Here is a 12847-nt window from a genome sequence, read left to right on the forward strand (position 1 = left end):
ATCGAACCCGGTCTCCTGCATCGCAGGCAGATTCTTTACCATCTGAGCCACCACCTGTAAGTGATCACTAAGACCATTAATAAAGAAAGCTGAGTGGGGAAGAATTGATGCTTTTGAACTGCACTGTTGAAGACTCTTTAGAGTCCCTTGGACTGCAAGGAGATCCAACCAGTCCATCCTAAAGGAAATCAGTCCTGAATATTCATCGGAAGGACTGATGCTGAGGCTGAAGCTCCAATACTTTGGCCACCTGATACAAAGAGCTGACTCATTGGAAAAGACCCTGATGCTGGGAAAGATTGAAGGCAGGAGGAGAAGGGGACGACAGAGGATGAGATGGTTGGATGGCATCACTGACTCTATGGACATGAGTTTGAGTAAACTCTGGGAGTTGGCGATGGACAGAGAAGACTGGCATGCTGCAGTCCATGGGGTCGCAAAGAGTTGGACACGACTAAGCGACTGAACTGACTGAAGAACTGGGAACTGAGCTTCCAGGGACTGAGACTTGCAAGATGGACACAGACTGCTCCAGCTCCCAGGGGGTCGGTGTGAGCCCTGATCAACCCTCCCGACCGCAGGATCGAGGTCTTCAGCCTTCTCTCCTCCAGGGGAGCCTCTGCAGGACTCCCCAGCCTTCCTCACATCCCCTCCTGCGGAGACCCCCGTCTGCCAGCATCTCCCCCTCAGGGTACCCTCGTCCCCCACACCCGTTCCCATGGAGACCCTCTCCGTCCCCATTGCTCCGCTCAGGGTGTCCCCATTCCGGGGCCACCCCTCCGACTTCTCCTTGGGGGCCCTCCGCCCTCCTGACGTCCCCACCCCCGCAAACACAACTTCCGCCCGCGCCCCCTCCCCACAGGGCGAACTTCCGGCCGGCGCCCCCCTCCCCGCAGGCGGGACTTCCGCCCGCGCCCCCTCCCCTCGCCGCGCCGTCGCGTCCTCCGGCCTGAGGCGAGGCTTGGGCGCTTGGTCTCGCGCTTTCCCGGCCGGGCCCGCGGGCTGCAGCGGCGCCGAGGCGGCGGCGGCGGCGTGCGGAGGCAGCAGCCCGCGCTCCCTCCCGCCGGCCCTCCTGCCCCTCCTTCTCCGGCTCCTCGTCGTCGGCCGCTCGGCCCGAGCTGCGAGCGGCAAGATGGCGGCGCCCAGGCCGCCGCCCGGCAGGCTGTCGGGCGTCATGATGCCCGCACCCATCCAGGACCTGGAGGCTCTCCGCGCGCTGACGGCGCTCTTCAAAGAGCAGCGGAATCGGTAAGGGTGCGGGAGTCGGGGGCGGCCCGGCGGGGCTTGCGGGAGCGGGGCGGGGGCGCCCCCTCCTCCCGGGGCGGCGGCGGGGTGGCGGCTCGGCGCCTCACCAGCGGGCCCCGGGCTGGGGGGCGGGGGTGACACCTGCTCCCCACTCGTCAGTACGGGCGTGAGGCCGGGCGCAGGGAGGGGGACAGATCCAAACGAGCCCTTCGCCGCCTCCTGCCTGTTGGGTTAGTTGAGCCGCGGTGATGGCGCCCGGATAACGTGCAAGATGGTCTCCTTGGCCTGGCTGGAACAGACTGGCAGGCCCCCAGAAGCAGCGGAACGTGCAGCTGGGGGAGACAGACGTTGCAGATGTGCCAGGTGGGAGGCGGCGTCACTCCGTTCGTCCTGTGAGCCCAGGCTCTGCGTCCCCAGTGGTGGCCTCGCTTTGCACAGTGGCCACTTCAGTCCCGACTCAGCCACAGAAGGGCCAGATCTCCGTTGTAAAAGGTGCCCAGGAGTCTGAAGATCTGGATTTGGCTCCTAGCCCTACAAACGATGCGTTATGGTGCCATTTCTCCAAGCCTTAAGATTTCCTGTCTAAAAATGGAAATGTAATACACGACTTCATTGCTAAATTGTACAGAGAAATAAATGAAATAAAGCACGTCAAAATACAAAGTACCTGATATCTCCAGTTAGTGCCTGTTTAATTTTGTTCTAGTCTTCTCTGGGCCGCAGTTTGTGTGTCTATTTAATAGGACTGAGGTTGGACAGTACTTTGCTGGTGAGGTTGTCAAGATTAAGTGAACTCATGCATATTAAGGCCTTGGCACATATCTGACACATAGTATTAAATCAAGTTAGCTGATACTATCCCTTAACACATTTATGGATGGTTCTCCGTAAGTGTTTTGTTGGGAAGCCCTGTTCTGGAATCGCAGAAGTATGTGCAAAGAGTAGAGGGGGTGTGGGAGAAGTCCAGATGTTTTTAGAGGTTCACTTGGTCTGAGCACTTCTGCCTCAAATCACAGTAAGTGTTGTGCAATTCAAAGAGTGTTAAGAACCCTGGGCACTGCTCCTTTGGCTTTTGGGGAAATAAGTTAATTGATGTGATACCTCAGAGAGATTTGTTGATTGCTTTAATGCTTAGGATATCTATACCATGATGGACTCTCCTTTTAGTCAACCAATCATCAACTTTCACTGAGGACCTGCTCTGAAGCAGGTTCTTTGCTAGGGCCGAAGGTGCAAAGATGAATGTGATATCCCTTTTTTCAAGCAGGTTAGGGTAATTGCCGTGTAAACAAATTGTAAGAGGGTCTAGCCAAGAAGAGATGGTGGAGCTGGGGGAACTGTGGATCTGGTGGAGAGATTGGTGGTCCGGGAAAGGCCTTAGGTTACTATGGCTTCTAGGCTTACCGATGAGAGGGCTAATTAGAAAGAACAGTATGTGCAGAGGAACAGTGTGCTGATTTTGCATGATCTTTGAGTTTAAATGAAATAACATAGATAAGGCATCTGGTAGAGAGGACATAGTCAAATATCAAGTTCCTTTTTATAAGCTGAAGGATAAAATCCAAGGCCCTGAGGCAGTTTACAAGGCCTTTCCTGACTCTGCTTCTTGTGAGGGGAGTTTATGGGGAACCATGCTAGGAGATCAAACCAGTCAATCCTAAAGGAAATCAGTCCTGAATATTCATTGGAAGGATTGATGCTGAAGCTCCAGTACTTTGTGAAGAGCTGATGTGAAGAGCCGACTCATTGGAAAAGACCCTGGTGCTGGGAAAGATCGAAGGCAGGAGGAGAAAGGGGCGGCAGGTGATGAGATAGATAGTGTCATTGACTCACTGGATATGAATTTGAGCAAACTGCAAAGAGAGGAACCTGGCATGCTGCATTCCATGGGGTCCTGAAGAGACATAACGTAGCAACTGATCAAAGACAACGATGGAAGTTTCTTTCAAGGGTGTGGCCTGGCAAATCTGTGTATTAGATCTCTGGCTGCCATTGTGAGAGATACATTAGGGTGAGGCTAGAGGCAGACGACTTGATGGAGAAGCCCAAGTGAAAGAGAAAACTGCTGGAATTTAGGGTATTGTCTATGGGGGATGGCTAGGATAGATACTGAAACATCTTTACCAGATTGAATGGACAAGACTCAGGGACCAGTTGGATTGCTGGGGAAGAATGAGAAGAGGTGAAGGTGCATCCCATATTTGAGTTTTTCCTGGGGCAGGCAGGAACTCTGTCCTAGTTCAGGAAGAGTTGAAGGCCGGGAGAGGTGACCTGATGTGTAGGTCTTGGAGTCGGGAGGCAGATAGTATGTGGTGGTGCAGAGAGCCCCTGATGAGGGTTTGTGAGGACAGGCTTCTGGTTCTGCCTCTGCTTCTCAGCGTGTCTGAGCACATCACTAGTTGCCTCTCAGAAGGGTCTCAGGGTTTCCAGAAGCCAGCTGCTCTGAGAAGATCCATCCAGTGCTGATGGACCCAGAGGGAGGATGGGCGGAGGTGTCAGAGGCTGGATGGGACATAAAGTGAAGCAGAATGAGGCACCACAGTAGCAAACTGAAAAACGCAAGACACAGGAATCACACTGAGGAAAGTAAGAGAGAATTTGACCTCTCCCCTTAAGCGTGGGCTGCATTTAGTGACTTGCTATTAAATACTAGATGTGGGGGAAGTGACAGGGTGTGACTTCCGAGCACAGAAGGCCCTGAAGCTTCCTCGTTGCTTTCTCTCTTGGATTGCTTGCTCCAAGAAAGCCATCTGCCGTGTTATAAGGACACTCAGGGGTCCACCTAGACAGGTCTCTGCGGTGAGGAACTGAGGTCTCCTGCCAGCAGCCATGTGAGGAGCATCCTGGAAGCAGATCCTTAGTCCCAGTCAAGCCCGCAGCTGTTTGTACAAGTGCTAAGGGAATCTGACCTGTGTGAGACCATGAATGGGATGGCTTTAGACTGCTCAGTTTGGGGCTCATTTGTTATGTAGCAGTGTGCTTAGTGGTTCAGTTGTGTCCGACTGTTTGCGACCCCATGGACTGTAGCCCTGTCAGGCTCCTCCGTCCATGGGGATTCTCCAGGCAAGAATGCTGGAGTGGGTTGCCATTCTCTTCTCCAGGAAATCTTCCCAAACCAGAGATTGAACCCAGGTCTCCTTCGTTGCAGGTGGGTTTTTTGCTGTCCGAGCCACCAGGAAGCTCCCCTGTATTCAAGTGTAGAGCCAAGTGATGCTCTTTACTTCCACTATCCATGAAGCTGCTCACATGTGGCTATTTAAATTAATCAGCAATAAGTAAAATTAATCATTCCATTCCTTACTTGTCCCAGCCACATTCTCAGTACTGGTAACCACACGTGGCTAATGGTACCTTCTCGGGCCATGCAGATACAGATTATTCCCATCATCACGGCAAGTTCTGTTGAGTAATGCTACTGTGTTTTTTTCTGTAGGATTCTTGAGTATTCATGAGCTAGTGTACTGTTCGGGTCCTGCTTTCCATAAATCTTCTCATGCTTAAACTGATACATTATTGCTCTTCCATCTGATAAGCTTGTTGAGTAAAGTGAGTTGATCACATTGCTTGGGTCCCTAGCATCTAGCATACAGTCTGATAATTGTAGGTTCTTAACAAAGTCTTGTGGAATTACTGCTGTTTGTATAAGTCATTATTTATGTGGCTTCTCAGGTAGCTCAGCGGTAAAGATCTGCCTGCCAGTGCAGGAGGTGCAAAAGACTTGGGTTCTGTCCCCGGCTGGGAAAGATCCCCTGGAGAAGGCACTGGCCACCCACTCCAGTATTCTTGCCTGGAAGATCCCATGGACGGAGGAGCCTGGTGGGCTGCTGTCCACGGGGTCGCCGAGAGTAGGATGCGACTGAGCACACGCTGCACAGTTACTCATGGCGCACGTGTAGTCTTTTTGTTCCATACTTGAACTGGTAAATTGTTTTCATCTTCTGTCAGTATGGGTTCTTTCTTCTTGTTAATGTGTATTTAGTCAGAAGTATTTTCCCGATTTCTTCCTTCCAGGCTTTGTGTATACCGTGTAATAGGGCAGACGCTTCCCTCCCCTCCATGCTTTGGAGCCCCTTTACCTTATAAACCCTATTTTCTTTTTTTTTTTTTAAAGAAAGCACTTACTAGATTCTACACACTATGGAATTACTAATAGAGGTTTCTTATTTATGCTCTGTCTTCTTCCAGAATGGAGGCCCGTGAAGACAGAAATAGTTGGCTTTTTTGTAATTACCCTCTTTGGATAATGCTTCTTGAATTTGGTATCTTTGAACAGTTCAGGAAATTGTCAGCCAGTATTTTTTCAGCTGTTGCTTCTCTCTCATTCTTTCGTTTCCTTCAAGGAATTTAATTACACATATATTAAACCTTTCACTGTGTTGTGTATATCTCAAAGCCTCTCTTCTGTCTTTCCAGTTCTCTCGGAGCTTTGGTTTGAAAATTTCCTCCTGCCTTCCCGTTCTCTCTTCTGGGTTCTGCTGTGTCCCATGTGCTGTCTATTGTATTCTTAGTTTCAGGTAGTTTTGAGTTTTGTAGAATTTCTATTTGATTTTTTAAATGGATTACTCTGTTGAAATTCATAGTCATTTACTTTCCTAAGCATGTTAATTATACTTATTTTAGAGAACATGCCTGATAAGTATCTGTTGTCAGTTTCTGTCTTCTTGTGTGTAGTCATCTGGTCTTCTCTTTATTGAATGCTGAATGTCGTATAAGGAATGTTAAGACTGTTTCCAAACTATGTGCAAGCTCCAAACCAAAATCAGTCTAAAAACAATTTCATTCAAAAAATGATGGTAGGACAACTTGATATCTAAATGAAATAAAATGAACTTTGACCCATACCTTTTACCATTCACAAAAATATTTCCACATGGATTGTAGACCTAAACATAAAATTTTAAATTATCAAATGTTTAGAAGATGGGAGAATATCTGTAATCTTGTGTGTAGGCAGATATGTCTTATCCAGGACACAGATAACATTGACCTTTCAAGAAAAATTGATTATCAAATTAGACTATCAAAATTAAAACAACTTCTGCCTATCAAGAGATACCAATAAGAAAATGGAAAAGGCAAGTCATAGATTGAAAATATTTGTAACACACATACCTGTCAAACAATTTGCCTTAAAATATATAAAGTGCTCCTGAAACTCAGTAACAAAAGACAGTCTGGTAAAAAATTGGGCGGAAAAAAATCTGGTTTAGAAAGGAAGATATATAAATGGCCAACACGCACATGGTAAAGTACTCAACATCATTAATCATTGAGAAAATGCAAAGTAAAACAAAAACATAGGGTGGACTCTATGCTCTTTAGGATGGCTGTTACTAAAAAAAAAAAGGAAAAAAATTGTTGGTAAGAATGTGGAAAATTTGGAACCCTTGTACATTGCTGGTGAGAATGTGAAATGGTTCAGCTATTATGTAAAAAATAATTTTATGGTACCTCAAAAAGCTAAACATAGAATACCATCAAGCAGTTCCACTCCTAGGTCTGTATGTACCTTGGAGGATTAAAAGCAAAAACTTAGACAGATACTTGTATGCCAGTTTTCACTGAGGCATTATTCATAATAGCCAGAAGATGGAAACAACTCAAGTGTCCATCAACAGGTGAATGGCTAAAGTGTCATGTGTACATCCAGTGGAATACTGTGTAGCCATAAGAAGAAATGAAGTACTGGCACATGCTGTAATGGGGTGAACCTTGAAAACAGGCTAAGTGGAAGAAGCCAGACATAAAATGACCGATATTGTATGATTCCACTTCTATGAAGAGCTAAGAATAGGCAAATTCATAGACAGAAAGGAGATTAGAGGTTACCCGGGTTGGCGGGGAGGGAAGAGTTATTGTTTAATAGTTATCAAATTTGTTTGGAATACTAAATTTTTGGAATTGGTGGTGAGGTTTGTACAACATTATGAATATAATTAAAGCCACAATTCTATACTGAAAAATGGTCAGAATGTAAAATTGTATATTATTGGTTGGTGGAAAAATAATTTGGTTTGGCATTGTTGAACTTTGCCATTTGATATTGGAATACATTCTTAAATTCGTTGTGTTATACATCATTTTAATGCACATTTCTCACTTTATTTTTTTTGCTAATGACATTACTTGCTGTTTATTTTAGACTGGAAATGATGTTAGACAAAAAGCAAATTCAAGTGGTTTTTTTTTAATTCGAGTTCAAAATGCGTCGTAAAGCAGTGAAGACAATTGGTAACATCAACAACACATTTGGCCCAGTAACTGCTACCAAACGTCCAGTGCAGTGGTGGTAGTTCAGGAAGTCTGCAAAGGAGATGAGAGCCTTGAAGATGCCGAATGTAGTGGCAGGCCATTGGGAGGTGACAGCGACCAACTGAGAACAGTCGCTGAAGCGGATCCTCTTACAACTACTCAGCAGGTTGCCAAAGAACTCAGCCTGGACCATTCTGTGGTCATTGGGCATTTGAAGCAAATTGGAAAAGTGAAAAAAGCTCACTAAGTGGGTGCCTCAGGAGCTGACCCCAAAATCAAAAAATTGTCGTTTTGAAGTGTTGTTTACTCTATGCAGTGGCAACAAACCATTTCTCAATCAGGTTGTGATGTGCGATGACAGGTGGATTTTATATGACGGCTGGTAACAACCAGCTCAGTGGTTGAACCAAAAAGAAGCTCCAGAGCACTCCCCAAAGCCAAACTTGCACCAGAAAAGGTCACGGTCACTGGTGGTCTGCTGCCTGTCTGATCCACTGCAGCTTTCTGAATCCCAGTGAAACCGTTACATCAGAGAAGTACGCTTAGTAAACTGATGAGATGCACTGGCAACTCAGCGCCTGCTTTGGCATCGGTCAGCAGCAGGAGCCCAGTTCTTCCCACGACAGTGCCTGACTGCACATCGCACAACCAGTGCTGCAGAAGCTGAGTGACCTGGGCTGTCAAGTTTTGCCTCATCCGCCATGGTCACCTGACCTTTTGCTGCTTGACTACCACTTCTCCAAGCATCTGGACAACTTTCTGCAAGGAAAACACAACCACGGGAGGCAGAAAATGCTTTCCAAGAGTCTGTGGAATCCTGAAGTACAGATTTTTATGCTACAAGAATAAACAAACTTATTTCTCATTGGTAAAAATGTGTTGATTGTAATGGTTCCTGTTTTGATTAATAAAGATGTTTGCGCCTACTTATAATGACAACAGTTCACAGTCTGAAACTGCTGTTACTTTTGTTCCAACCTAATATATACTTGCTACTGTCGCCAAGTTGCTTCAGCCATGTACGACTCTTTGTGACTCTATGGACTGTAGCCCGCCAGGCTCCTCTGTCCATGGACTTCTCCAGGCAAGCATACTGGAGTGGATTGCCATTACTTCCTCCAGGGGATCTCCCCTATCCAGGGATCAAACCCGCATCTCTTGGGTCTCCTGCTTTGGCAGGCAGGTTCTTTACCACTAGCGCCACCTGGGAAGCCCTTAATACATACGTATTTTACCACAATTAAGTTAATGCAATATACCAAAATTGATAAAATTATGTAGTTTAAGTGAATGAATTGTATGCTTTGTTTAATTATATCTCAGTAAAGCTGTTATAAACTAGTAAAACCATAATAAGATACCTTTGCAAACTCATTAGATTTGCTGGGATTGAAACGACTGACATCTTTTGGTGAGGCTGTAGAGCAGCTGGGGGTCTTGTCCATTGCTGGTGGGAGCGTGGATGGTGCAACCGCTTTGGGAAACGCTTTGGCAGTTTTTTATAAAGTTAAACATACTCCAACCAGTCCATTCTGAAGGAGATCAGCCCTGGGATTTCTTTGGAAGCAATGATGCTAAAGCTGAAACTCTAGTACTTTGGCCACCTCATGCGAAGAGCTGACTCATTGGAAAAGACTCTGATGCTGGGAGGGATTGGGGGCAGGAGGAGAAGGGGACGACAGAGGATGAGATGGCTGGATGGCATCACTGACTCGATGGACGTGAGTCTCAGTGAACTCCGGGAGTTGGTGATGGACAGGGAGGCCTGGCGTGCTGCGATTCATGGGGTCGCAAAGAGTCGGACACGACTGAGCGACTGATCTGATGTGATCTGAAACATACTCCTGCCCATAACCCTAGGTATTTATCTTAGAATATATGTCCACATGACTTGTGAAAGAGTGCTTGTATCAGCTTTGTTGATAATAGCCAAGTACTAGAACCTACTGCAGTGTCCGTCAGTGGGCGGATGACTAAACTGTCTGGTAACTGAATCACCAGTATACACAGCAGTGCGGGCAGAGCTCAGAAGGCACCGAATGAAAGAAGCCAGACAAAGAGTGCATGCTCCATGGCTCTGTGAAGTCCTGCGAAGCTGACCTTCTCTGTGTAGCTGACTGGTAATGAAGGCATGAACAGTGGTTGTCACAGGAGGCTGGGGGCTGACTGGGAAGGAGCATGAGGGAATTTTCTGAAGTGAGGGAAACCTGCTTTATCCAGATGGGGGTATTGGTTGCCTGGATTTGACATACTCATGAAACACTAGCCATCTGTGTAATTCACTGTCCATTATATCTCAGTTTTCTGTGTGTCAAATTATTCTTCTCCCTGCCATGCCCAGAAGAACTTACTTGAGCTGAATCTCAGCCAGCATGATGGAAGGGCTTTGTGGAAATATCACTGGTCTTTTCTGCTTCCTAGTTGAGAATTATCACTGGTAAAACAATGTTTCTGAATTGTCAAATTTCCTCCAAGAAAAGAAGAGGGAACTGGGCATCTCATGTTCTTAGTACACTCAGAGTGAGTTGGGTTTTGATTCACGTGTTCCTCCATGCCACACAGTGCTCTCTGTTTCCAGAGCCTGAGATGAGCTGAGGTGACTGACACTCATGAAGTGCTTGGAACCAAATCTGGGAAAAAAGGAAAGTAGTCCTGGAAGGGTGGGGGCAGTAACGTGGCCCTGGAGAGTTCAGCTCCTTGTCCACTGAAGAGTGCAGTGGGAGGGCGCTTTTGGAGTTTCGCTTCGCAGTAATGTCATGCTGCTGGTGTGGGGCTGAGGTCTCCTTCCTCAGGGTGGGGCGGCAGAGGTGGTTTATCATGGCTCTTCAGGACCTCTGGGTAACGTGGGTGGTTGTGCAGAGTGACTGAAATGGTTTTGTAAACCATTTCAGTTTGGGAGCATCTTCCCCACCCCCTTGAAATGTATTGGTATCAAATACTGATACCTTTTGGGACTCAGTGGGTTTCAGGGGGAAAAGGCTTTAGTAAGGCATAGAGAAGCGAAAGGCAAAGGAGAAAAGGAAAGATATACCCATTTGAATGCAGAGTTTCAAAGAATAGCAAGGAGAGAGAAGAAAGCCTTCGTCCGTGATCAAGGCAAAGAAACAGAGGAAAACAGTAGAATGGGAAAGACCAGAGATCTCTTCAAGAAAATTAGAGATACCAAGGGAACATTTACTGCAAAGATGGGCACAATAAAGGACAGAAATGGTATGGGCCTAACAGAAGCAGAAGATATTAAGAGGTGGCAAGAATACACAGAAGAACTGTACAAAAAAAATCTTCACGACCCAGATCATCACGATGGTGTGATCACTCTCACCTAGAGCCAGACATCCTGGAATGTGAAGTCAAGTGGGCTTTAGGAAGCATCACTACGAACAAAGCTATTGGAGGTAATGGAATTCCAGTTGAGCTATTTCAGATCCTAAGAGATGATGCTGTGAAAGTGTTGCACTCAATATGTCAGCAAATTTGGAAAAGTCAGCCGTGGCCACAGGACTGGTAAAGGTCAGTTTTCATTCCAGTCCCAAAGAAAGGCAATGCCAAAGAATGCTCATACTACCGCACAGTTGCACTCATCTCACAATAGCAGCAGCAGCAGCAGCACATGCTAATGTAATGTTCAAAATCCTCCAAGCCAGGCTCCAACAGTACGTGAACTGTAAACTTCCAGATGTTCGAGCTGGATTTAAGAAAGGCAGAGGGACCAGAGATCAAATTGCCAACACCCGTTGGATCATCAGAAAAGCAAGAGAGTTCCAGAAAAACATCTGCTTTATTGATTATGCCAAAGCCTTTGACTGGGTGGATCACAGCAAACTTTGGAAAATTCTTGAAGAGATGGGAATACCAGACCACCTGACCTGCCTCTTGAGACACCTATATGCAGGTCAGGAAGCAACAGTTAGAACTGGACGTGGAACAACAGACTGGTTCCAAATAGGAAAAGGAGTACATCAAGGCTGTATATTGCCCCCCCTGCTTATTTAACTTCTGTGCAGAGTACATCGTGAGAAACGCTGTGCTGGAAGAAGCACAAGCTGGAATCAAGATTGCTGGGAGAAATATCAATAACCTCAGATATGCCGATGACACCACCCTTATGGCAGAAAGTGAAGAGGATCTAAAAAGCCTCTTGAAGAAAGTGAAAGTGGAGAGTGAAAAAGTTGACTTAAAACGCAACATTCAGAAAACTAAGATCATGGCATCTGGTCCCATCACTTCATGGGAAATAGATGGGGAAACAGTGACAGACTTTTATTTTTTGAGCTCCAAAATCACTGCAGATGGTGACTGCAGCCATGAAATTAGAAGACGCTTGGTCCTTGGAAGAAAGCTTATGGCCAACCTAGCTAGCATATTAAAAATCAGAGACATTACTTTGCCAACAAAGGTCCATCTAGTTAAAGCTATGGTTTTTCCAGTAGTCATGTATGGATGTGAGAGTTGGACTGTGAAGAAAGCTGAGTGCCAAAGAATTGATGCTTTTGAACTGTGGTGTCGGAGAAGACTGTTAGTCCCTTAGACAGCAAGGGGATCTAACCAGTCCATCCTAAAGGAAATCAGTCTTGAATATTCATTGGAAGGACTGATGCTGAAACTGAAGCTGCAATACTTTGGCCACCTGATGCAAAGAGCTAACTCATTTGCGAAGACCCTGATGCTGGGAAAGATTGAAGGTGGGAGGAGAAGGGGACGACAGAGGATGAGATGGTTGGATGGCATCACTGACTTAATGGACATGAGTTTGGGTAAACTCCGGGAGTTGATGATGGACAGGGAGGCCTGGGGTGCTGCGATTCGTGGGGTTGCAAATAGTCGGACACGACTGGTCAACTGAACTGAAGTGAGGTGACTGCCATTGTGCGGTAGTTTGAACAGTCTTTGGCATTGCCTTTCTTTGGGGTTGGAATGAAAACTGACCTTTTCCAGTCCTGTGGCCACTGCTGAGTTTTCCAAATTTGCTGGCATATTGAGTGCAGCACTTTCACAGCATCATCTTTTAGGATTTGAAATAGCTCAGTTGAAATTCCATCACCTCTCCTCCTAGCTTTGTTCATAGTGATGCTTCCTAAGGCCTAGTTGACTTTGCATTCCAGGATGTCTGGTTCTAGGTGAGTGATCACACCATCGTGGTTATCTGGATCATGAAGATCTTTTTTGTACAGTTCTGTGTATTCTTGCCACCTCTTAATCTCTTCTGCTTCTGTTAGGTCCATACCATTTCTGTCCTTTATTGTGCCATCCTTGTAGTAAGTGCTCCCTTGGTATGTCTGATTTTCTTGAGGAGCCCTCTAGTCTTTGCTGTTCTGTTGCTTTCCTCTGTTTCTTTGCGCTGATCGCTGAG

At 46.4% G+C, this 12847-nt stretch overlaps 1 protein-coding gene across 1 annotated transcript in view; it reads left to right on the plus strand.

Moving 5' to 3' along the window:
• Positions 1 to 929: 929 nt before the first annotated feature.
• The window catches only part of ATXN10 (ataxin 10), a 140717-nt gene continuing 128799 nt past the window's right edge, over positions 930 to 12847 (plus strand). The window contains exon 1 of the mRNA XM_019961963.2: positions 930 to 1248. Coding sequence (XP_019817522.1) covers positions 1133 to 1248 — 116 coding nt within the window. The 5' untranslated portion in view covers positions 930 to 1132. The remainder of the gene's footprint in view (positions 1249 to 12847) is intronic.

This window comes from Bos indicus, chromosome 5 (genome assembly GCF_029378745.1).
Source record: "Bos indicus isolate NIAB-ARS_2022 breed Sahiwal x Tharparkar chromosome 5, NIAB-ARS_B.indTharparkar_mat_pri_1.0, whole genome shotgun sequence".
In the NCBI taxonomy this organism is placed as follows: Eukaryota; Metazoa; Chordata; class Mammalia; order Artiodactyla; family Bovidae; genus Bos; species Bos indicus.